This window comes from Gnatocerus cornutus, chromosome 4 (genome assembly GCF_029298725.1).
Source record: "Gnatocerus cornutus isolate USDA-ARS CGAHR chromosome 4, icGnaCorn1.1, whole genome shotgun sequence".
NCBI lineage: Eukaryota > Metazoa > Arthropoda > Insecta > Coleoptera > Tenebrionidae > Gnatocerus > Gnatocerus cornutus.
The window spans coordinates 4,408,808-4,431,038 of record NC_142236.1 but is presented as its reverse complement, the minus strand read 5'-3'; the positions used below and the strand labels follow the sequence as shown (position 1 = coordinate 4,431,038).

General features: G+C 43.4%; 5 protein-coding genes across 8 annotated transcripts; 3 read left to right on the top strand and 2 right to left on the bottom strand.

Annotated features, from left to right (window-relative positions):
- The first annotated feature begins 640 nt into the window (after positions 1-640).
- LOC148176152 (uncharacterized) lies at positions 641-2,076 on the top strand. The gene is made up of 3 exons (XM_088034845.1): positions 641-1,364; positions 1,410-1,701; positions 1,744-2,076. The coding sequence occupies exons 1-3, from the start codon at positions 1,307-1,309 to the stop codon at positions 1,859-1,861; spliced, it is 468 nt and encodes a 155-aa protein (XP_087890971.1). The 5' UTR covers positions 641-1,306; the 3' UTR covers positions 1,862-2,076.
- On the bottom strand, positions 1,808-6,230 carry Bub3 (mitotic checkpoint protein Bub3). Its single transcript, XM_088034842.1, has 4 exons — positions 5,912-6,230; positions 5,340-5,866; positions 2,098-2,237; positions 1,808-2,014 (listed from the first exon to the last, which is right to left on the bottom strand). The coding sequence occupies exons 1-4, from the start codon at positions 6,104-6,106 to the stop codon at positions 1,881-1,883; spliced, it is 996 nt and encodes a 331-aa protein (XP_087890968.1). The 5' UTR covers positions 6,107-6,230; the 3' UTR covers positions 1,808-1,880.
- Positions 6,231-7,892: 1,662 nt separating this feature from the next.
- stck (LIM zinc finger domain containing stck) lies at positions 7,893-11,506 on the bottom strand. Of its 4 annotated transcripts, XM_088033780.1 has the most exons (5): positions 11,200-11,348; positions 11,068-11,142; positions 8,852-9,274; positions 8,402-8,802; positions 7,893-8,351 (listed from the first exon to the last, which is right to left on the bottom strand). In XM_088033780.1, the coding sequence occupies exons 2-5, from the start codon at positions 11,088-11,090 to the stop codon at positions 8,143-8,145; spliced, it is 1,056 nt and encodes a 351-aa protein (XP_087889906.1). In that variant the 5' UTR covers positions 11,091-11,142; positions 11,200-11,348; the 3' UTR covers positions 7,893-8,142. The 4 variants fall into 4 exon arrangements, with proteins under 4 accessions (XP_087889906.1, XP_087889907.1, XP_087889905.1 ...); XM_088033781.1 differs by lacking the exons at positions 11,068-11,142; positions 11,200-11,348 and adding an exon at positions 11,371-11,506; XM_088033779.1 differs by having other exon boundaries at positions 11,068-11,348.
- Positions 11,507-11,611: 105 nt separating this feature from the next.
- Girdin (protein girdin) lies at positions 11,612-18,021 on the top strand. Its single transcript, XM_088033777.1, has 9 exons — positions 11,612-11,845; positions 11,950-12,115; positions 12,160-12,366; positions 12,486-12,937; positions 12,983-14,693; positions 14,741-15,028; positions 16,736-16,936; positions 16,985-17,299; positions 17,348-18,021. The coding sequence occupies exons 2-9, from the start codon at positions 12,059-12,061 to the stop codon at positions 17,828-17,830; spliced, it is 3,714 nt and encodes a 1,237-aa protein (XP_087889903.1). The 5' UTR covers positions 11,612-11,845; positions 11,950-12,058; the 3' UTR covers positions 17,831-18,021.
- Positions 18,022-18,124: 103 nt separating this feature from the next.
- On the top strand, positions 18,125-21,266 carry LOC148176148 (tRNA (34-2'-O)-methyltransferase regulator WDR6). The gene is made up of 3 exons (XM_088034676.1): positions 18,125-18,284; positions 18,413-18,861; positions 18,906-21,266. The coding sequence occupies exons 1-3, from the start codon at positions 18,215-18,217 to the stop codon at positions 21,162-21,164; spliced, it is 2,778 nt and encodes a 925-aa protein (XP_087890802.1). The 5' UTR covers positions 18,125-18,214; the 3' UTR covers positions 21,165-21,266.
- The last annotated feature ends 965 nt before the right edge of the window (positions 21,267-22,231 follow it).

Below are 22,231 nucleotides of genomic sequence, written 5' to 3'. Positions count from 1 at the left end.
TCTAGTGTCTCAGGGCACTTCAGAGCGTCCTTTTACTATCTCAGAGCGGCGTTCAAGTGTCTCAGAGCGCCTCACAGTGTCCTTCTAGTGTCTCATAGCGTCCTTTTAGTGTCTCAGAATGTCCTTCTAGTGTCTCAGGGCACCTCAGAGCGTCCTTTTAGTATCTGAGATCGCCTCAGAGCGGCGTTCAAGTGTCTCAGAGCGCCTCACAGTGTCCTTCTAGGGTCTCAGCGCCTCAGAGCGTTCTTCTAATGTCTCATAGCGTCCTTTTAGTGTCTCAGGGCGTCCTTTAAGTGTCTCAGAGCGTCCTTTAAGTGTCTCAGAACGTCCTTCTAGTGTCTCAGGGTACCTCAGAGCGTCCTTTTAGTATCTCAGATCGCCTCAGAGCGGCGTTCAAGTGTCTCAGCGCGCCTCACAGTGTCCTTCTAGTGTCTCATAGCGTCCTTCTAGGGTCTGAGGGCGCCTCAGAGCATCTTTTTAGTGTCTCAGAGAGCCTCAGCGCGTCCTTCTAATGTCTCATAGCGTCCTTTTAGTGTCTCAGAGCGTCCTTCTAGTGTCTTAGAGCGCCTCAGAGCGTTCTTCTAGTGTCTCGGAGCGTATATTAGTAACAATAATTAAATAATAATAAATAATTTATTATTACAGAGCGTCCTAGTGTCTCAGAGCGCCTCAGAACGTCCTTCAAGTGTCACAGAGAGCCTCAGAGCGTTCGTCTAGTGTCTCAGGGTATTCTTCTAGTGTCACAGAACGCCTCAGAGCGTCCGTCTAGTGTCTTAAGACGCCTCAGAGCATCCTTTTAGTGTCTCAAGGCGCCTCAGAGCATCTAAGTATCTCAGAGCATCCTTCTGGTGTCACAGAGCGCCTCAGAACGTCCGTCTAGTGTCTCAGGGTATTCTTCTGGTGTCTCAGAGCGCCCTTCTAGTGTCTTAAGTCGCCTCAGAGAATCCTTTTAGTGTCTCAAAGCGCCTCAGAGCATCCAAGTATCTCAGAGCGTCCTTCTGGTGTCACAGAGCGCCTCAGAGCGTCCGTCTTGTGTCTCAGAGCGCCTCAAAGCGGCCTTCTATTCCTGGAGATTTCCAAAAAACTGAATTAAGCGAACAAAAGAACTGTCGCCCGGCGCATCCACCATTTTCAAACCGTTCAAAAATCCCTTTTTTAATCGAGTTTCAACGCGCTAACGAAGCAGTCTCCCCTGTCCTAGTTAATTCTGCAACGCGTGTAAAAATATTGATTATTCCACACCGCTCGATATTTCACCCTCATTGTTTATACCCTTCCAACAACACGAAATTTCGTACCCCCGGTCATGTACATCCAAAAAATCTTACTACTTCTAACTTCGTTATTAAGTTTTTTTTTCATAGGTAAGTCCAAATTTTTGTTTCCATTTTCTTACAATGAAACTGTAGTAACATCCATTGATTGCTTCAAATGTGTGTCAATCAATCACGACTACATGCCCTGCGAAGACCCTTTCCACAACAACTACACTTTGGACGTTTTTGAATCACCCTGTATGGGAGGGCGGAAAGGGCGCGACGGTCTGTTTCCGGCGACATCCTGTGTGAAGATCACCGGAGTTTTCGACGACAATGGAGACACTATAACTGTCCGAGGGTGTGCTTTAGACAGTGGAACTTTAACCACCGACACTGAGATAGTGAGGATGTCGCATTGCGGGGGGTTTTACTACGATAACAGGTAAAGTGTTAAGGGTAGTTACCCCCAATAATAATATTTTAGGTATGCCAAAGGGTGCGTTCAAAGCTGCAACGACGCGGACGCCTGTAACATTGCAACAAGAGCAAAATTCTTAGAGTCTTTAATTTCAATAGTAGCTGTATTAGTTATAATAATTTAAATTGTTAAAAATGAGCGTTTTATGAGGTGCTACTGTATTTAGGTTTCGTTTCCTGATCCGTCACTGATCTTATATAAATGGCGTCTTCTGGGAGAGGATTCGGTGGATTTTCCTCTTCCAAGAAGTAGGAGCATGCGATTGCTAAAACTGATCCTGGAAAAACAATGTAGAGATTAGAATTGTCACTCTTCCGTTAAATAAATCTGCTCAATGTGTTCGTTTTTTTTGTTTCTTACCATTATGGCTAAAACCAAGGGAGGTGATTGAGGTGTGGTACTGGTGGAACTGGCACAACCGCTTTTTATTGAAACCATCCCAAATGTTTACGTAACCGTCTGAGCCACCTGTTGCGAAGGTGTTGTGGGTTGGGTGGAAACTGGAATAACAAAAAAGTGCTGTTAAAAGACTGAGAAAAAAACCTTTGAGAACCTTCAAAGTCTGAGATCCCAGATCTTAAAAGCAAAATCTGAGATATTTTAAAGATGCTCTGAAATCTGAGATTTTAGAAAAACGTTTTGAGAATCTTCAGACGCCTTTCAGATCAAATTAAGACAAAGGCGCTCTGAGATTGAATAAAGATATTCTGAGATGGTAAAAAGACACTCTAAGATGGTATAAAGGTACATTGAGATCAGAGTAAAGCAAATCGCTCTCAAATTTTCAAAAAGGACTTCCAGAAACTTTAAAGATTCTCTGAGATCCTAAAAAAGCACCCTGTGACCCTAAAAAGACAGTTTAACGTCATAGAAAGACACGACCCTCTGTGGTCCTAGAAAGACTCTGAGATCCTAAAAAGAACTCTGAGATTCTAGAAAGACTTCTAGAAAAATACTCTGAGATCCTAAAAAGTCACTTAAAGACAGACACTCCGAGGGCCTAGAAAGACACTCTGAAATCCTAAAAAGGGACTGTGAGACCCTAGAAAAACTTCTAGAAAATACTCTGAGATCCTAGAAATACAGAAAGACAGTGACTCTGAGGGCCTAGACACACACTGAAATCCCAAACTAACACTTTACGGTTAAAGAAAGACACGACACTCTGAGGTCCTAAAAAGACACTCTGAGACCCTAGAAAGTCACTCTGAGATCCTAAAAAGACACTCTTAGAAAGGTCTTAGAAAGGCAGACACTCTGAGGTCCTAGAAAGACACGACACTCTGGGGTTCTAGTCCTAAAAAGTCCTAAAAAGGGACTCAAAAACCCTAGAAAGATACTCTGAGATCCTAAAAAGACACTTAAGTATTCGAAAAACAAACACTCTGAGGTTCTAGAAAGATACGACACTCTTAGGTCCTAGAAAGACACGACACTCTGTGGTCCTAGAAAGACACGACCCTCTGTGGTCCTAAAAAGACTCTGAGATCCTAAAAAAGAACTCTGAGATTCTAGAGACTTCTAGAAAAATACTCTGAGATCCTAAAAAGTCACTTAAAGACACGCACTCCGAGGGCCTAGAAAGACACTCTAAAATCCTAAAAAGGGACTCTGAGACCCTAGAAAAACTTCTAGAAAATACTCTGAGATCCAAGAAAGACAGAAAGACAGAGACTCTGAGGTCCTAGAAACACACTGAAATCCCAAACTAACACTTTACGGTCAAAGAAAGACACGACACTCTGAGGTCCTAAAAAGACACTCTGAGACCCTAGAAAGTCACTCTGAGATCCTAAAGACACTCTTAGAAAGGTCTTGGAAAGGCAGACACTCTGAGGTCCTAGAAAGGACACAACACTCTGGGTTCTAGTCCTAAAAAGTCCTAAAAAGGGACTCAAAAACCCTAGAAAGACACTCTGAGGTTCTAGAAAGATACTCTGAGATCCTAAAAAGACACTTAAGTATTAGAAAAGCAAACACTCTGAGGTTCTAGAAAGATACGACACTCTTAGGTCCTAGAAAGACACGACACTCTGTGGTCCTAGAAAGACACGACCCTCTGTGGTCCTAAAAAAGAACTCTGAGATTCTAGAAAGACTTCTAGAAAAATACTCTGAGATCCTAAAAAGTCACTTAAAGACAGACACTCCGAGGGCCTAGAAAGACACTCTGAAATCCTAAAAAGGGACTCTGAGACCCTAGAAAAACTTCTAGAAAATACTCTGAGATCCTAGAAATACAGAAAGACAGACTTTGAGGGCCTAGAAACACACTGAAATCCCAAACTAAAATTTTACGGTCAAAGAAAGACACGACACTCTGAGGTCCTAAAAAGACACTCTGAGACCCTAGAAAGTCACTCTGAGATCCTAAAAAGACACTCTTAGAAAGATCTTGGAAAGGCAGACACTCTGAGGTCCTAGAAAGGACACGACACTCTGGGGTACTAGTCCTAAAAAGTCCTAAAAAGGGACTCAAAAACCCTAGAAAGACACTCTGAGGTTCTAGAAAGATACTCTGGGATCCTAAAAAGACACTTAAGTATTAGAAAAACAAACACTCTGAGGTTCTAGAAAGATACGACACTCTTAGGTCCTAGAAAGACACGACACTCTGTGGTCCTAGAAAGACACGACCCTCTGTGGTCCTAAAAAAACTCTGAGATCCTAAAAAAGAACTCTGAGATCCTAAAAAGTCACTTAAAGACAGACACTCCGAGGGCCTAGAAAGACACTCTGAAATCCTAAAAAGGGACTCTGAGACCCTAGAAAAACTTCTATAAAATACTCTGAGATCCTAGAAAGACAGAAAGACAGAGACTCTGAGGGCCAAGAAACGCACTGAAATCCCAAACTAACATTTTACGGTCAAAGAAAGACACGACACTCTGAGGTCCTAAAAAGACACTCTGAGACCCTAGAAAGTCACTCTGAGATCCTAAAAAGACACTCTTAGAAAGGTCTTAGAAAGGCAGACACTCTGAGGTCTTAGAAAGACACGACACTCTGGGGTTCTAGTCCTAAAAAGTCCTAAAAAGGGACTCAAAAACCCTAGAAAGACACTCTGAGGTTCTAGAAAGATACTCTGAGATCCTAAAAAGTCACTTAAAGACAGACTCCGAGGGCCTAGAAAGACACTCTGAAATCCTAAAAAGGGACTCTGAGACCCTAGAAAAACTTCTAGAAAATACTCTGAGATCCTAGAAATACAGAAAGACAGACTCTGAGGGCCTAGAAACACACTGAAATCCCAAACTAACATTTTACGGTCAAAGAAAGACACGACACTCTGAGGTCCTAAAAAGACACTCTGAGACCCTAGAAAGTCACTCTGAGATCCTAAAAAGACACTCTTAGAAAGGTCTTGGAAAGGCAGACACTCTGAGGTCCTAGAAAGGACACAACACTAAAAAGTCCTAAAAAGGGACTCAAAAACCCTAGAAAGACACTCTGAGGTTCTAGAAAGATACTCTGAGATCCTAGAAAGACAGGACACTCTTAGGTCTCAAAAAAAAGAAAAAAACAGACGAAAAAATGTCAGAATTTCTTAAATATCGCAGTAAACTTCGTCATTTCTAGCAACAAAACACAACTAAAGCTTACCTTATTGCATTCACTGGATAAATCTTCTCCAGTCCATCTTCTTTGATCCTGTGACACTTAAAAGCATACTTCTTCTTCTGCACCTCAGGATTAGTGTCCAAATACTCCACGGCAACCCTCCCTTCAATACTACTTAAAACAAACCCTTGTTTGTTGGGAAAACACCTAATAGCCCTCGTTTGATACTTCAAATTAGATTCCCGCTTTTGTAAAGTATATGACATGTTCCTAATATCCCACACTAAAATCTTCCGTCCGGCAGTACCCACAACGAGCTTCTCTCCACACACACTAATCGTGTACACTTTCTCTCCCTGATTGTAGCTCCCACTACAAAGCGGCGTTCTGGGGTCCCATAATTTAATGTGATGGTCCCAACTCCCTGTCAAAATCCCATTTACTTCATTACAGTACTCCACACATTTGATAGCGTTGCCGTGGGCCCCCACGATATTCTCCGTGGTTGTGTTAAAGTCGAAAGACTTCAAAGTGTTGTCTAAACCGCCGCTATACGAATGAACAGCGTCCTAAAATTGAGGTTACAAAAAAGACAATACGACTCTGAGACTTACCGTGAAGCAGCAATCTAAGACAGGCGAGTCGTGCGTGTATTTATGCCGCAAATTGTTTGTGGTGACGTCGTATAAACGCACAGTTCCATCCCAGGAACTTACTAATAAAAATTGGTTTGTGTTCGGGCCAAACTTAACGGAGGAGATTGCGTCTTCGGGGGGCGATTTTAGTTTATACTCGGTTTGCGACTTCATGGCTGCATGAGGTTGTTCCTTTTTAGGGGACGAAATTGTTGCTGTTTTAAAATTAACCGTTGGCTAAAAATGTAAACAATTTGAGGTTATGCCGTTGTTGTGCGAAGCCGGCGACAGGTGGCGCTGCCGAAAGCGGGAATTTTGAATTTTTTTTGGTTTACTTTTTTATCTTGAGATGCTGAACTAATTATTATTATTATTCTACAAAGAGATTATAAAAAGACACTCTGAAGTCCTAGAAAAACACGGAGCTCTGAGATCATAGAAAGATTCGATTCTCTGAGATCCTAGACTCCACTCTGAGGTCCTAGACAGACCCTCTGAGTCTCTAGAAAATCAATCTGAAATCCCAAAAAGGGACTCTGATACCCTAGAGGGACACTCTGAGGTCCTAGATAGACATTCTGGGGTCTTAAAAAGACACTCTGAGAGGTTCTAGAAAGACACTCTCCTCTGAGGTTCTAGAAAGACACTCGACTCTGAGGTTCTAGAAAATCACTCTGAGATCCTAAAAAGTAACTCTGAAACTCTAGAAGGACACTTTGGGGTACTAGAAAAACACGACACTATGAGTTTCTTGAATGACACTCTGAGGTCCTAGAAAGACACTCTAAGGTTCTAAAAAGATGCTCTGAGGTCCTAGAAATACACTCTGAGATCCTAGAAAAGCACTCCACTGTGAGGTCCTAGAAAAATACTTTGAGATCCTAAAAAGGGACTCTGAAACCCTAAAAGGACGCTCTGAGGTATTAGAAAGACACTCTGAGGTCCTATAAAGGCACTCCACTCTGAGGTCCTATAGACAGAGCCTCTGAGCTTCTAGAAAGTCTCTCAGAGATTCTAAAAAAGAACTCTGACCCTAGAAGGACACTATGAGGTCCTAGAAAGACACGACACTTTGAGGTCCTAAAAAGACACGGCACTCTGAGGTCCTAGAAAGACACTCTGAGATCCTATAAAGATACTCTGAGGTCCTATAGACAGAGCCTCTGAGCTTCTAGAAAATCTCTCTGAGATCCTAAAAAGGGATTCTGATATCTTAGAAGGACACTCTGAGATCCTAAAAAGACCCAGAGGTTCTAGAAAATCACTCTGAGATTCTAAAAAAGAAACTCTCAGACCCCAGAAGGACACTATGAGGTCCTAAAAAGACACGACACTTTAAGGTCCTAGAAAGACACTCTGAGAATCTATAAAGATACTCTGAGGTCCTTAAAAAACACTCTAGGTCCTAGAAAGACATTCCGAGGTCCTAGAAAGACACTCTGAGGTCCTAGAACGACACTCCGAAGTCCTAGAAAGACACACTGAGGACCTAGAAAGACACTCTGTGGTCCCAGAAAGTCACTTCGAGGTCCTAAAAAGACACTGTGGTCCCAGAAAAACACTCCGAGGTCCTAGAAAGACACTCGATTCTGAGGTCCTAGAAACACTCTGAGATCCTAAAAAAAGGACTGTGAGACCCTAGGATACTCTGGGGTCCAAATACACGCTGAGATCCTAGAAAGGCACTCTATTCTGAAGTCCTAGGCAGACCCTCTGGGGTCTTGGAAAAACTCTGAGATCCTAAAAAAGGACTGATACCATAGAAGGACACACTGACGTTCTAGAAAGAGATTTGAGGTCCTAGAAAAACATTCTGAGGTTCTAGAAAGACACTATGAGGTCCTAGAAAGGCACTGAGGTCCTAGAAAGACACTTTGTAGTCTCAGAAAATCACTCTGAGGTCCTAGAAATACACTTTCAGACCCTAAAATGACACTAACCTAAGATCCTAGGACACGCATTCTCTTTAATTCGTATATTAATAATAATATGATATAACATTAAGGCACATTAAAGTTTGATTATAAGTCTGCATTATAAGCATCAATAAGGCACATCTATGATATAAAATTACACAAAGCAAAACTTTACAAATTGGGGCTCCTATAATAAGTACACGTTAAATATATTACTGATTTGTTAAAAACAGGGCCCAAAAATATTGGAGTGTAAGTAGTTGAACACACAGAATCTTTACAACTCTCTACTTTTTACGTGGGCGTTTGCGGCTTCCGCAGCGGCGTAGCCTCATGTTGCCTCTTCAACCGGCGTCGCAGCTCTGTCGGAAACTTCTCATAACACTTCTTGCAAACCGGCTTCAAATCGCACTCGTACAGTTTCGTCTTCTGGTTCATCTTCTGGTCGCAAACAGAACAAGCGAAATGATGGACACACCACGCCTTATTCAACGCCGTAAAAACTAAAAAAAAACACGAGTCATTTCAAGTGTCTTAACCCTCTCAAACTCACCATCTCCGGCGATGACTTGGTTGCAAACAAAGCAGAGATTTCCAAAGAGTTGGTGGTAGTGCACCTCGCAGTACGCCAAACCTTTCTTCTCGTAGTGGCGGTGGCCGAAGAAGGGCTTCTCGCACTTCGCGCAAACAAAGTGCTCCACGTGCCAGTGCTTGCCCAAGGCGGTGACAACGCGCTCTTCAATGGGGCGCCTGCAGGCCCCGCAGATCGGAATGCCCATCTTGTCGTGGCAACGGAGGCAGTACAGCTCGTTCATGTCGTTGGCGGCGAAGCCCGGGCGACTCCGCACCTCTCTAGCGGTGTAGTCCAACTCCACCCCACAGTTGGTGCAATTAAAATGGTACGGATGGTACATCTCGCCGCGGAATTTCAACGGCTGGTCGTCAATCAAAGCGCTGAAGAGGTGAACATACAAAAAAAGGCAAACAAATTGTTGCCACTTACTGGCACTTGTGGCAGACGTGTTTCCCGCTCCCCAGAGCCTTAACTTTGGCGTTGCACTCATGGCAGAGCGCCCGTCCGGCGTTCTTGATAAATCCAGTGTCTGCAAGCTCAATCTCGCACATCTCGCACTGGAAGCATTCCGGATGCCAGCTGGAGTTCATCGCTTTGATCACTCTTCCAATAATGAAGTTGTTGCATTTCCCGCAGCACGGAGCGAAGAGGATCTGGAAGTCGCGCTCGCAGTACTTCCGGTCGTCGTACTCGTAGAAAATCCCATCTTCGAACTCCTGGAAGCACTGGGCGCACACGAAGCATTGCTGGTGCCACAGCTGTCCCGTGGAGTTCACGATTTTTTCATGGGGCTCAAAACCATCGCCGCAGCGGGCGCAAAGCATGTTGTCCAGAGGCATGTTGGACATGACTCTGTAAAAGAAATACAAGACTAAATCTCGCGAAAGTACATCAAACTACGCATGAGGAAATACCGTAAGACATGTTTCTGCGTGACCGCCACCGGTACATCGAGACTCTTCTCCTCCCCCATCCCCAAATCATCGTAATCGTGTTCGATTAAGTTTTCTTTCGAATCGGCTCTTCGTTGGAAGATTATGCCTTCGGAAATGGGGTGCAAAGATGGAACGCTTGGCGAGAGATCTTTGGTGGGAAACATCTCCAACGCGTTTCCACCAGTGATAATTCATATCAGTTATTGTCACTGGCAGTGTCAATAGATAGTGTTGACATAGACGAGATAGCCGCGCATTTGGTGCTTAGAACGCGAGTGGAGAGGCTCAAAATGCGAAATTTCAATAGGAATTCTTCCAAAAGTGGTAAGATTTTTGCTCATTTGCGTTTATTTGCGCGATTTTTAAAGCGAACCACAAAATTTGTGATTGAGTGGGCGCTGGAAACGTAAAGTCACGTCGTTTCTTAGTTGGTATGGCGATGGCGCGCCCTTGCAAAACAGTGCGACCTTTTTATCAAGTTGGCAACACGTTTAGAAGGTTTATGTTGGTTTTGTTGACTTGCAAACAGATCAGAATTGCCAACTACTTAAACTGGTGTTTGAATAAGCTTTGAAATTTCAAATAAGTTGGTAGCTCTGCTCGCGAGTTTTTAAGGATTTAAAGTTAACAAAGAAGAAAAAATTCTTGGGACATTTTATCACTGAAGTGGTAACAATGCTACCAACAAAAAACGAGTAAAGAAAAAGACAACAAGTTTGAAACGATATGTTGAAAAAAAAGAAGAAATAGTGGACAAAATACAAGAGAAAGCAAGAAAAATAAAAGAAGCTACAGTCGCGAGCGAAAAATCTTGGTCGTCACTATTACTGTTTTTTCTGTTATCTGATTGGTCGTTTGTAAACAACATAACCTATAGATGTCAACTTGACGCCCAACATTTCTTGTAACAGTTGATAAACTGTAGCAGTTTAAAGAAATGTCACCCTTGGGGGTTTGTTGACAGTCCACCTCGGTAACAGTGCTACCAACATGTATTAAAAAATTAATGTCTCTATACATATAATATATTCTCTTTAAAACATACAAAAAAAAATGACAGATGTCACATTCCAACGCTTACTCAGACTATAAATTTTCGTTTTACCGTTATTCCCGGAAATGGTTAAGATTTCCCGGAAAACTCTTTTTTGCTCTTCATTTGATTCAATAAAAGTGCTACCAATAAAAAAAGAGTAAAAAAAAACAAGTTAGAAAAGAAATGATGAAGAAAAAAATAAATTGTGGACAAAATACAAGAGAAGACAAAATGAGTCGCGAGCGAAAAATGTTGGTGGTCACTTTTACTATTATTCCTGTCATTTGATTGGTCGTTTGTAAACAACATAACCTATAGATGTCAATTTAACGCCCAACATTTCTTGCCGTCGACTGTAGCAGCTTTAAAGAGATGTCACCCTTTGGGGTTTGTTGGCAGTTTACCTCGGTAACAGTGCTGCCAAGATGTATTAAAAAATTAAGGGCTCCTTAGAAAATAAAATAGTCTCTAAAACAAAAAAAATTGACAGATGTCAGACTTATGACATCACATTCCAACGCCTACTCAGACAATAAATTTTCCTTTTACCACTCCCTATTCCCGGAAATGGTTAAGATTTCCCGGAAAACCCTTTTTTGCTCTTCATATGATTCACAGGGTCAACGCCCATTTCCGCCCAACTCTAACTAAAAATTATGCAATTTTAGGCTTACCCTGGCATCGGAATCGGCGACATTTCTCAACTTTACACCGTTAAAACCCGAAAATGGCACACCAACAGCACGGTCCTAAAATTGGGGGCACTCTTCTGTTAACCCAGTCAACGCAATTGACCACAATCTTACCCTAAATTCTCGCACAAACTTCACTGGATTATTTGCGAATTGGCTCTAAATCAATTGACCTATTTCTGTCGATCATAACACGAAGAGAAATGAGAAGGAGGTACATAATACACCTTAATATTCAAGGAGACTGAGATTTCCACCAATCCCGATTGAGATTTCTTTAATTACCATTTAAAGAACACGATGGGGCTCTCTGGTGGTGGAAATGGGCGAAATTCACAACCTTGGGAATTTTCGACTGCGTGGAATTGGAATTGCGAACTGGGAATTCATTAGTGAATTTAATTCGCCCAGTGAGGAGTTTGGCAACAAATGGCACTAGGTGGGGTCGGGACTAGAGAGCGCCTTCCACTTGATTCCTAATATGCTTGGAATAAAATCAAGGAGCCATTTTCATCAAATTGTGATAATTTTTAAAGAACAAGCGCAATAGAAAAGCGTTGAGCACCTCTAAAATTTAAAAAATCTCAAATAAACAAAGGATAAAAAGACCCGCGCATGCGTATGACCCAAAGTGACGAGCTGTCTCCACACAGATGGACAATAGTCCGAATGTCTCTCTTTAGTAGTTCATCTTGAACCGAAATTAGTTCAACTGTCTCTAATTGTCATGGTGTGCATTTATGCTTTTGTTTTGTGACAGGTAAGTTCATTATACTTGACTCTCAAAACTCCCAGAGCCCCCAGACAAAGACACCCATTTCCCACGAAGACACCCCATTGCTAATCTCTTTATTCTCATTCCAGCATCAAAGAACCATGAACTTTAAGTTAAAAATAGCCTCCAGTGTCTCCACAACGCCTCTTGAATGGAAATAATTACCCCCAACATCACATTTAGTTGAATTTAACCGAAATGGCAGCTTCGGCGACGTTAATTGAAGAGTTCTTAACTGGGCCTCTAGTCACCTGGGTAAGTTGAGCAATTCCTGGGCGTGTTTTCATGGGAATTTTCAGTTGGCGACGTGTGTGAAGAAACCGGAAGCTTTACAAGTATATGAGACGTTTTTTGACGGGGCCCCCATCACGGAAGTGCTTTTACAAATTGACCCGGAGCCTCTACAACCGGTGCCGACGCTTTCCAACTTCCAGGGGGCCAACATCACATTTGCTAGGATGAAAATCTTTAATTGTATTATGCGGAACATTAAGAACATTTATGAGGTGAGGAAGTCAAGTTAGTCAAGTCGCCTTTGATTTAACGTCACTTCTGGTAACTTTGGCTGTCACCCTAAAATTTCAAGGCGCGGAATTTGAAAATTGAAACGATTTTTTTCTTGCAGGAGGAGTTAGGGCAGCTTATTGTGTCCCTCCCTGACTGTGTGGCTCTCGGGAGATCTCCAGGCTCTGAAACCGCTCTAGAACAATTCAAATTACTCCTCCTTCTGCTGTTGGGCTGCGCGGTCCAAGGTCCGACTAAAGAACACTTCATTTTGAAAATCAAAGAGCTTCCGGTGGACACCCAACACGATATCGTGGAGTGCATCAAGCAGGTTACCGACGACCAGAACATCGTCCTCACAGAGCACTCGGAGCCGTCGCCCCAGAAGCTCTACATCCATGTCAAATCCTTGACTGTGGAAAGAGACAAATTATTGTCGCAATGGATGTCGGATCTCGGGCAGGAGTGCCCCAGTGGCCCTGCGAACTCCGCCAGCGAGGTCGTGGAATCCAACCACTTGGCGGTGGAGTTGGCGGACTGGAAAGCCAAACTAAGGAAGCAGCGACAAGAACTGTAAGAACTCATCTCTGTTAAACTCTTGTAACTTCTCCATTGCAGGGAGGAGAAAACGGAGTTCTTGGCGGAGTGTCGCGAGGAGCTGGAGCACGTCAACACTCTGGTGGCGAAACTCAAAGCAGAAAACAGCGATCTCATGGTGGAGGCGCGGCGCGCCAAACTCTACCAAGACGAAATGGACGCGATGCGCGAGCGAGTCGAACGAGTGGACCGCCTGGAGGCCGAAAGCCAACGGTACCGCGAAAGACTCGCCGATGCCGAGTTCTACAAAGTCCGCGTGGACGAGCTGCGTGAAGACAACCGCGTCCTTCTGGAAACCAGAGAGATGCTGGAGGCTCAATTAGCGCGGGCGAGACAACGAACTGACTACATACTGGAGCTGGAAGCCGAACTTCTAACTCACAAGCAGAAGTTCAACGAGATCCTCCTCGAGCGCGACGCCGCAAAGGACAAAATCCAAGAGCTCCTGGAGGAGAATATCCAACTCCAGCAGGTCACCAAGTCCGTCCTTCAAGAAAACAGTACAATAAGTGTCTCCACTGACTCTGACCACGAAGAAACTGCCTCTGGGGATAACAGCTTGTCGGAGCAGCTCACCAACAACGCCCAAGCGCGGGCGCTGAAACTCGAGCTGGAGAACAAGAAGCTCCTCTCCACGATCGACTCTTTGAAGGAGCGCAGCGTGCAGGAGAACGCGAATAAAGTCCTCGACCTGGAGAAAGAAAAGAAGAAGCTTCTGTTGAAATGCGACCAACTCCAGGAGAACTGTGATCGGTTAACACAACAAAACGAAGAGTTGGAGAGTTTGTTCAAGAACGCCATGCAGGAAAACAGGAAGTTACACGACAACATCGAGGGGATAAAAGTGGTGTCTGAGCGACAACTCCAGGACATCCAGACGGAGCGGACGAAACTCACCGACGTGGAGAAGAACGTGGAGTCGCTGACAAAAGAGAAACAAAGAGTCCAGACTTTATGCGATACGATAAAAAAACGTGCGGACACCGCCGAGAAGTCGCTCCTCCAAGTCTCCGAGCAGTTACAAACCGCCCAGGAGCATCTCGATGAGCTCAAGGACCTGAAGAAACTCTCTGAGGGCCAAAAAGACAAAATCGTACTCTTGGAGAAAGAAAACGCAACTATGATTAAAGAAGTTACCAAGCTGAAGGAAATACTCGAGACCAAAGACCTCACTCTTGACAAACAAGTCGAAAGAGCAAAAAAGCAAGAGAAAGATACCCTCAATCTCTCGAAGGAGGTCGAGAGTTTGCGCTCCCAGCTCGAGAAACTCCAGGAGTTCGAGCAGAGAGCACAAGAACTGTCTTCTCAGACGTCGGTGTACGAGGAGACCATCGCCACGTTGCAGAAGGATCTAATCAACGAGAAGCTAAACAACGACAAGTGCAGGAGCAACCTGGAGAAGCTCTCCTTGAATTTCGATCTCCTGGACGGGGATGTCGACATCATCGTCGAGAATATTCTTAACAACGCGAAGATCAAGAAGATGTTGTCTTTGGAGTTGTGCAAACACCAGAAGGAGTCGCACGAGCACGAAGAACACCTCGAAACCGGCGAGGGCGAGAAACTCACAGCTGAAATCCTCAACCTGCAGAATTCCAACGAAACTCTCTTGGCGGAGAATGCGAAGTTGCAAGTCGACATCTCCACGTTGAAGTCGCAAGTTCACTCTTTACAGACGCAGCAGACGGCGCTGCAACTTGCCAACAGTCAGCTGGTGGCGGAGAAGGACGAAGTAATGTTAAAATTCTTCTGGTAACCAAACTCATGTCTTTTTTCCAGCTGTCGAAGCAACAAAAAGTGCAGAACACCCAACACGACACTCTTCTTCTCGATCAGATCACCCTGAGAAGTCTTCACGAGCAGCTGACGACGGAGTATGAGCAACTGAAGATCGAGCAGGAGTCTTTGAAGAAGCTCAACAGAGATGTGCGGTCGGAGATTCGGACGCTGAAGGAGACCAATTCGAATCAGAAGGAGAAGATTCTGGTGCTGGAGGCTGAGAAGGAGTCGCTGAAGATCGGAGCGAAGAATTTGACGGTGCTGCGGGCCGAGCACTCGAAGTTGAAGGTGGGTTTAGTTGGTTATTTTTTTGGGAGGGTGTTGGTACGACTGCGTGATGATTTCTGTATAATTCGAGGATTTCTGGAAGGTGGACAAGTCTTAAGAGGTCTAAAAAAATTCTAATTAAAGGTCGAAACAGTGTCTAAACTCTAAAGAAACCTAAAGAGTCGCTAAAAAATCTAAAAATTTTCTAAAGATGGCTCTAAAAAGCCTGACGAGTTTCTAAGGGATTTAAATTGGGTTTTAAGAATACTGGCAAAAGTCTAAAGAGTCTAAACAATGCCTGAGGAGTCTTTAAAGAGTGTCTATAAAGCCTGAAGATAGTCTAAAGTCTAATGAAACCAAGACAAATAGTCTAAATAGTGTTTAAGAGGACTAAAAACGTCCTGAAGAGGACCTAAAAAGTCTTAAGAGTGTTGCAAAAGTCTAAAGGGACTCAAACGAATCTAAAAAAGGTTTGAAGAGACTAGAGAGACTTTCAGAAGTCTAAATAGATTCTCAGGAGTTGAAAGTGACTCTAAGAAATCTAAAGATAGTTTAAAGAATATATAGAGGTTCTAAAGGGATTAAAGCAAGTCTAAAGATTGTCTAAAGTCTAAAGAGCCTAAAGAGTTTAAAGAGCGCGTAAAAAAACTAAAGAGGGTCTGAATAGTTTAAAGAGTCTCAAGAGAATCTAAAGTTTAATGAGTCGAAAAAGTCTAAAAAATGTCTAAAGTCTAACTACTCCAAATAGTCTAAAGAGTGTTTAAGGAAACTAAAGAGACTTGAAGGATTTTAAAGACATTAAAAGATGAATGCCAGCGGACGTCTAAAGAGTGTTAAGAGTCTAAACAACGCCTGAGGAGTCAATGTTTAAAAAGCCTGGAGAGAGCCTAAAATCTAATGAACTCAAAGATTCTCAAGAGTTTCTAAAGTCTAATAGACACAAATTGTCGAAATAGTGTTTAAGAAGACTAAAAACGGTCTGAAGAGGGCTTAAGAGTCTAATAAGAGTGTTGCAAAAGTCTAAAGAGACTCTAAGGAATCTAAAAAGGTTTGAAGAGACCAGAGACTTTCAATAAACCCTCAGGAGTTGACAGTGACTCAAGAAATCTAAAGAAAGTTTAAAGGGGCTCTAAGAAGTCTAAATAGACTTTCAGAAAAAATAAATCTGTAAAAATATAGTAAGGATACTAAAGAGACTCTAAAAAACATAAAGATACTTTAAAGATTTAAAATTGTCTAAACGTCTAAAGTCTAAATAGACTATCAGGAGTTAAAAGTGACTCTAAGAAATCTAAAGGGAGTCTAAATAGATCTGAGAGATCTAAAAATACAGTAAGGATTCTAAAGAGACTTTAAAGAGTCTTATAAAGAGGCTCTAAGAACTTTAAACAGAGTCTAAAGTCTCATGACTCCAAATAATTTAATAAAAACTGGTTAAGGAAGCAAAAGAGAGTCTGAATAGTCAAAAAAGACTCTAGGGACTCCTCAGAAACTGTAAAGAGTTTAAAGAGACTTTAAGGAATGTCTGAAAAGTCTTTAGAATGTCTGAAGATTATCTAAAGAGTGTAAATAGATTTCCTAAGGCATCTAAAGAGTGTCTAAATAGCGCCTGAGAAGTTTAAACATCGCCTAAAGGCTATACGAGTGTGTAAGAAATTTAAATAGTGTTTAAAGAGTGTCTAAAGAGTGAATGTGGAGTCTAAAAGACATAACATCTGTTATTTTCAGGACGACTTCCGCAACCTCTTCACCGCCAGCGAGCGCCTCAAAGTCGAGTACAGAAACATCCAGGAAGAGCTGAAGAACGTCAGAACCGAATCCCGGACTCTCCGCCTCGGCCAAACGGAAATGCAAGGAGAATTGAACTCCACCTCTGATCTCGTCGCGGGTCTCCACCTGGAGAACGCGAAATTACAACAAAAATGCGATGTAAACCTCCTCTTTTTCCGCGACTCTTTTCATAACATTATTTTGCAGATGCTATTCGAAATGAACCACTCGTTGGACTCCGACCGGCGGGCGTTGATGGACCACGTCTCGCAGCTTCTGACGCAGTACCACTCTCTATTAACGCACTCGTTGGAGGACAAGCAGCATTACCACCACGAAGAGAAGGTGTACACTGATAAAGTCAACAATCTCTGCCGCCAGAAGGAGAAGCTTGAAGAGAAGATCATGGAGCATTACCGGAAGCTCGACAACGCCTCGTGTAAGAAGAAGAGCTTTGGGGCGACTTTAGTCCGAAAAGTACGGAAAGCCGGCTCTGATATCATCAACAAAGTCCCGAGCAGGGTAAAACTCCAACTCCTTAATCCACGCGTTTCTAACTTTTCCTTCCAGAACCGACGCTCCTGGCACGAAGATGTTTCACGTTTAACACAATCCCAGTTCACTCTAGGCGGCGGCTCCGGAGAATCCGCAGGAAACGACTCGGATAACAGCGTGGAGGAGCTCACCAGGTCCAATTCCCTCAAGCGCTCTTCGGCGACGCTCCCGTTGAGGAAGTCGCTCAGAGACAACGCGGCGCATCGAAATAGTGTCGCCGGCGATGAGACCTACTCCAGGGAACCGGAAAGTATGTTGAGTTTGGGGTCCGTGGGGTCGAGAAGAACCGTTTATCTGTCGGAGGAGGAACCGGCGACGGCGCCTCCACCTCCAACTCAACCCCCGCTGTTGGTTTATAACAGGATCTCGACGGTGCTGGGGGACATCTCGCGGACGATTGACCAGAACGTGGAGAGTCAGACGAAGGAGAGCACGGTGAAGAAGGAAGTAGAGAACTCGAAGGAGACGGCGGTGTGGTACGAGTACGGTTGTGTATGATGGAAATTCAGTATTTTGTAAGCAGGATTTACAAGAATTAGTGATTTCAATGCCTCTTTTTTGTATTTATATTTATATTTATATTTACAGAAGTGTACAGATTTTTTAACTGCGTTTTTAAGCACTTGAGAGCTCTTTTTATAGCGCACTTTACATATTTATTAATCTTGTATAAAAGTATGCAAAACGAAGGAGTTTTTGTGACCTCCTCCCCCTTAATACGCTCCTGCATTTCGTAATCTTGTCCGATAAGAAGTTTATCTGCCTGATAATTTTAAATTTACCGCCAGTGCGCATGTCAAATCGAAATTGACATTGACATGTTTACATTTATTTGAGGTTAGAAACTGCAATGTGGTTAAGCGGGCTTAAATCGAAAACAAAATGTTTAATTCTGAGTTAATAAAAACGGACGTGACGGCAGTGAAGTTAGTTAACAACGTCATTTTAGCAGGTGAGTTGTCTTAAAATTCCAAGCAACAACCATTCTAGTGATTTTCAATTTGTTTTGTTGGTGACTTTGTTTTACTTTAGTGATTTTACTGACACGGCATAACGCGCGAAATTTGAATATTTTCACAGGAATTGGTAATTTCCTCTTCATTTTCTCTCGCTCCGGCACCTTCCTCAACAAGGTTCGCATCTTCGACGGGCAAAAGATCCACGGCATCCAAGTGGAGGAGCAAAATCTCCTACTCCACGGTGGGTACCATCTCCAGACGCTACGTTACGGCAACCTCTCGAGACTCCACACCCAGAAGATTGACGACTGGATTCTCACCACGCGATGGCTCAAGGACGATTTTGTCGCCCTCGTGGTTATGAAGAACAAACTAATTATCTGTGATTCTCAGTTAAGAGTCGTACGACAAGTCGCTTGCCAGGAGTCGTGCATTTTGTACAGCGCCTGCATTGTGGGCGACAGCAAAGAACTCGCTGTGCTATCTGGGACTGTCTTTGGGCAGATTTTGGCGTGGAAAGTTGAGGAACAAGAGAGTTCTCCGGTTCTGGCGAGGCTGATGGGACACAATGTGAGTTTCAACAGTCTTTGGAGCGTTAGTTTAACACTTTTCAGGGGGTCATCTTCTCGGTGGATTACAACAAAACCGCTGGCTATGTGTGCTCGTCGTCGGATGACCGCTCCTCCATTTTATGGTCGGTGGAGAGCAAGTGTCTTCTTTCGGAGTTGAGGCGCTCCACGCCGAAGATTTTCTTGTCGCGGAAATTCTACGGCCACTCCTCGAGAGTCTTCCGTTGTCTCCTCTCAGACAACTTTTTACTTTCAGCCGGTGAAGACTCCATCGTGAACGTCTGGAGCTTCAACGGGGAGCTGTTAAACAAAATTGCGACGCACCAAGGCGGCGCTGTTTGGGCAGTGGACTCTGATGGCACCATGGTGGTTGCTGGAGGCGGCGGCTGCGGAGTTCTTCTCTCCCATATCAAGAACGAACCGACTTGTCTTCGTTTAACAATGCCCGACGAGGAAGTCCCCAAACGAATTGGTCTTCTGCAGAAGAGCATCGTCGTGGTGACTGAGAAAGGAGCGCTTTATTCGTACCTCCGTGGTACCAAAACTTGGATCAAAGTGGCGGAACTCGAAGAACTGAAGAGTTACAGCGTGCTGGAGGTGTCCAGGTGTCGGAATTTAGTGTCGCTGTCGGGTTACCACGGGGAAATGTACATCTATCGAGACCACGAAGACGGTCTCCAAGTCCTGGCCACCAACCCCAAAACCAACATCCGAATTTGTTCTTTCCACTGGCTCTCCTGCTCGACTTTCATGATCTGTCAAGACAACAGTCTCTTAGTGTTGTGGTTCCTCCACGACAAACAACTTCTTGAAGTCACCACGTTCCAGTTACCTCCTTCCACGTGGACGACGTCTGCGTGTCAAACTTCCTCCAGGTTTATCGTGGGGGACCGCAGAGGCAACATCCACGTCTTCGCTCTGAAGACGTCTTCACCCGTTCAGACGCTGAAGAAGGCGCACACTCATCTGGGGGTGACGCGGCTACAAACCCTCGGAAAGCGTGTGGTTTCAATGGGCCGCGACGGCACCATCAAGACGTTTATTTGGAGCGACCACCTGGACGTCCTCTCCGTGGACAAACTCCCATTTTCGTGGTTAATAGGTCGCGACGAGGACCTAGTGCTCGCTTTCTCAGGTAACGTGTTCATCGCGTGGGACTACACGACTCGCAAGACCCTAGTGGAGCACCTCTGTGGAGGTGGTCACCGCTCCTGGGACTTCCACGACTTCACTTTCGCGTATGTAAAAGAACGCCACCTCTACGTGGTGCAGTGGGACCGGAAGAAAATTCGCCCAGTGAGCGTCGTCGCGGACTTCCACATCAGCGTTATAAACTCGCTCGCTGTGCTCGCTCTCCACGACCGCCACGTTGTTGTTTCCGGGAGCGAAGACACCACCCTCCGGGTTTCCTCCGTTGGAAAAGACCACTTCCGGTGTCTCCAGAACGTAAAGGCGCACCTCTCGAGTATTAAAGCGGTGTGTGTCCACCGAGTGGGCTCCCAGCACTTGGTGTTCTCTGGAGGAGGCCGCGGACAACTCATCTGTTGGGAGCTGAACGTGGAGGAGAACGAGTGTCGACAGGAGTTTTCGTACTACGAGAAGACGGAGGAGTCGGAGACGCGGATTATGGACCTGAAGACCTTTGGTGATGACGAGGGTTTGGTACTTCTCGCTGGGTGCTCCGATGGTACCATCAACTTTTTCCGGGTGGAGCGAAAAACTGGCCGCTTTGAGCTCCGTTGCGTGCGGAAGCTCTTCCATCGAGCTAAATGCGTGACGAGGCTTCTAGTTCTCCAGGAAGTGGGGGTTTTGGTGACGATGTCCAGCGACGGCGTTTTCGCCTTCTGGGACTTACACAACTCTAATGTGACTCCGTTTAATACAATGAGACTGCACCAATCTGGTGTTATTGGCTGTCGTTACCGCTTCATTCAAAAGAACTTGATGGTGCTACTCTCAGGAGGAGACGACGGGTGTATCGTTTTCAGTCTTCTTCGAATCAAAAGTGGCACTGTTAGTATCGTTGACACTTTTAGGGACGCAACATCGCATTGTGCTCAAGTTAGTGGAGTTTGGATTAGCAAAGAATTCTTCTTAACGACTGGTACTGATCAGAAGCTTCTGGTGTTTCGGTGGTGTGTTGAAGAAGAGACTCTGAGATGTACGTTTGTGGGGAGGTATAATTCGGCGGTTGCTGATATTCAAGGGTTGGAATGTGATGAAAGAGATGGAGGGTTGAACGTGTTTTTATACGGGAAAGGGGTGGAATATGTCACAATTGATTTTAAGGGGATGTTTTCCTAAAAAGTGTTAAATCCTGAGGAAAATTTTGTATGAAGATCTACTGCACGTTTTATGTAAAAATTGTTAATTTGTACTGTTTGTTGTAATAAAATAGTCACAATATTTACGCCTAAAATTCTAATGGTTATGCCACCAATAATACAAATGTGAGATCCGATCAGATAATGAAATAAATTTAGTAGAAATAGGGCAAAATGGAAAAAAGAAAAACGACATAGAATGGAAGAAATGTTAATATAATTTGGACAAAAATTGACAGAGAAGAACTAAATCATCACTACAACAATGTGATAAAAATGAAAAATGGACAAAAAGCCAAATTTTAATTTTTTTCAGAATGAATGAAGTGGTTCAAAAATTGATGAAAGAAAAAACAAACATTAAAAGTAGGTTTGTAAAAATAAAGAATGTCAAAGAATGGAAGAAATTTGTTAAAATTGGAGTAGAAATCTAATAAAAAGAAACAAACCTCATCATAAAACAATTAAGAAGATTTAAAAATTAAAATGGATCAAAAGGCAATCTGAAAAATGCCACGGAATGTCGAGATAAGAAGAAAAATTTAATCGAGATGTTGAAAAAATCGTCTAAAGAAGACGCAAGAACGAAAAAAGTAAAATGCAAAATGAAGAACGACATAAAATGAAGGAAATTTCAATAGAAGTGGAAATGGTGGAAAAACCAACAAAGAAGAAACTTGTTAATAAGAAGAAACGTGGATTCAAAATAACCAAACTAAATGTTAAATAACAAGAAGTGTTAACTACAAAGATAAAATTAAATTTGGGGACGTCGCTACTCTTCAGTTGTTTCTCAATTGTGCCAAAGTAGAAAATTGTGAATCCGAAAATACAAATCTAGGATTTTTTATTTATGCAAATATAAAAAAAACATTTTTATTCTTTTGTACGCTTTTTATCACAGTTGGTTGGCGTCGCGACACCTAAGAAGTATAATTTTTAGCGATTTTTGGGTTTTTGCAGAAATATTCGCGAATTCAATTTTTTTTTCAACATAACTGTAATACAAATATCTGAGTTTTTATTTTAAATCTAATGCAAATTGTG

What these genes read in the sequence shown, in the direction of transcription:
- LOC148176152 (XM_088034845.1), top strand. Translation starts at nt 1,307, where the DNA reads ATGTACATCCAAAAAATCTTACTACTTCTAACTTCGTTATTAAGTTTT. An exon ending in ATTAAGTTTTTTTTTCATAG is followed by an intron (nt 1,365 to 1,409) that starts GTAAGTCCAAAT and finishes ATGAAACTGTAG; the next exon opens with TAACATCCATTGATTGCTTC. An exon ending in GGGTTTTACTACGATAACAG is followed by an intron (nt 1,702 to 1,743) that starts GTAAAGTGTTAA and finishes ATAATATTTTAG; the next exon opens with GTATGCCAAAGGGTGCGTTC.
- Bub3 (XM_088034842.1), bottom strand. Translation starts at nt 6,106, where the DNA reads ATGAAGTCGCAAACCGAGTATAAACTAAAATCGCCCCCCGAAGACGCA. An exon ending in TATCCAGTGAATGCAATAAG is followed by an intron (nt 2,238 to 5,339) that starts GTAAGCTTTAGT and finishes TTGTTATTCCAG; the next exon opens with TTTCCACCCAACCCACAACA. An exon ending in CCTTGGTTTTAGCCATAATG is followed by an intron (nt 2,015 to 2,097) that starts GTAAGAAACAAA and finishes TTGTTTTTCCAG; the next exon opens with GATCAGTTTTAGCAATCGCA.
- stck (XM_088033778.1), bottom strand. Translation starts at nt 9,521, where the DNA reads ATGTTTCCCACCAAAGATCTCTCGCCAAGCGTTCCATCTTTGCACCCC. An exon ending in CACGTCTGCCACAAGTGCCA is followed by an intron (nt 8,803 to 8,851) that starts GTAAGTGGCAAC and finishes TCACCTCTTCAG; the next exon opens with CGCTTTGATTGACGACCAGC. An exon ending in CCAAGTCATCGCCGGAGATG is followed by an intron (nt 8,352 to 8,401) that starts GTGAGTTTGAGA and finishes GTTTTTTTTTAG; the next exon opens with TTTTTACGGCGTTGAATAAG.
- Girdin (XM_088033777.1), top strand. Translation starts at nt 12,059, where the DNA reads ATGGCAGCTTCGGCGACGTTAATTGAAGAGTTCTTAACTGGGCCTCTA. An exon ending in AATTACAACAAAAATGCGAT is followed by an intron (nt 16,937 to 16,984) that starts GTAAACCTCCTC and finishes ATTATTTTGCAG; the next exon opens with ATGCTATTCGAAATGAACCA. An exon ending in TCAACAAAGTCCCGAGCAGG is followed by an intron (nt 17,300 to 17,347) that starts GTAAAACTCCAA and finishes TTTTCCTTCCAG; the next exon opens with AACCGACGCTCCTGGCACGA.
- LOC148176148 (XM_088034676.1), top strand. Translation starts at nt 18,215, where the DNA reads ATGTTTAATTCTGAGTTAATAAAAACGGACGTGACGGCAGTGAAGTTA. An exon ending in TAACAACGTCATTTTAGCAG is followed by an intron (nt 18,285 to 18,412) that starts GTGAGTTGTCTT and finishes ATATTTTCACAG; the next exon opens with GAATTGGTAATTTCCTCTTC. An exon ending in CGAGGCTGATGGGACACAAT is followed by an intron (nt 18,862 to 18,905) that starts GTGAGTTTCAAC and finishes AACACTTTTCAG; the next exon opens with GGGGTCATCTTCTCGGTGGA.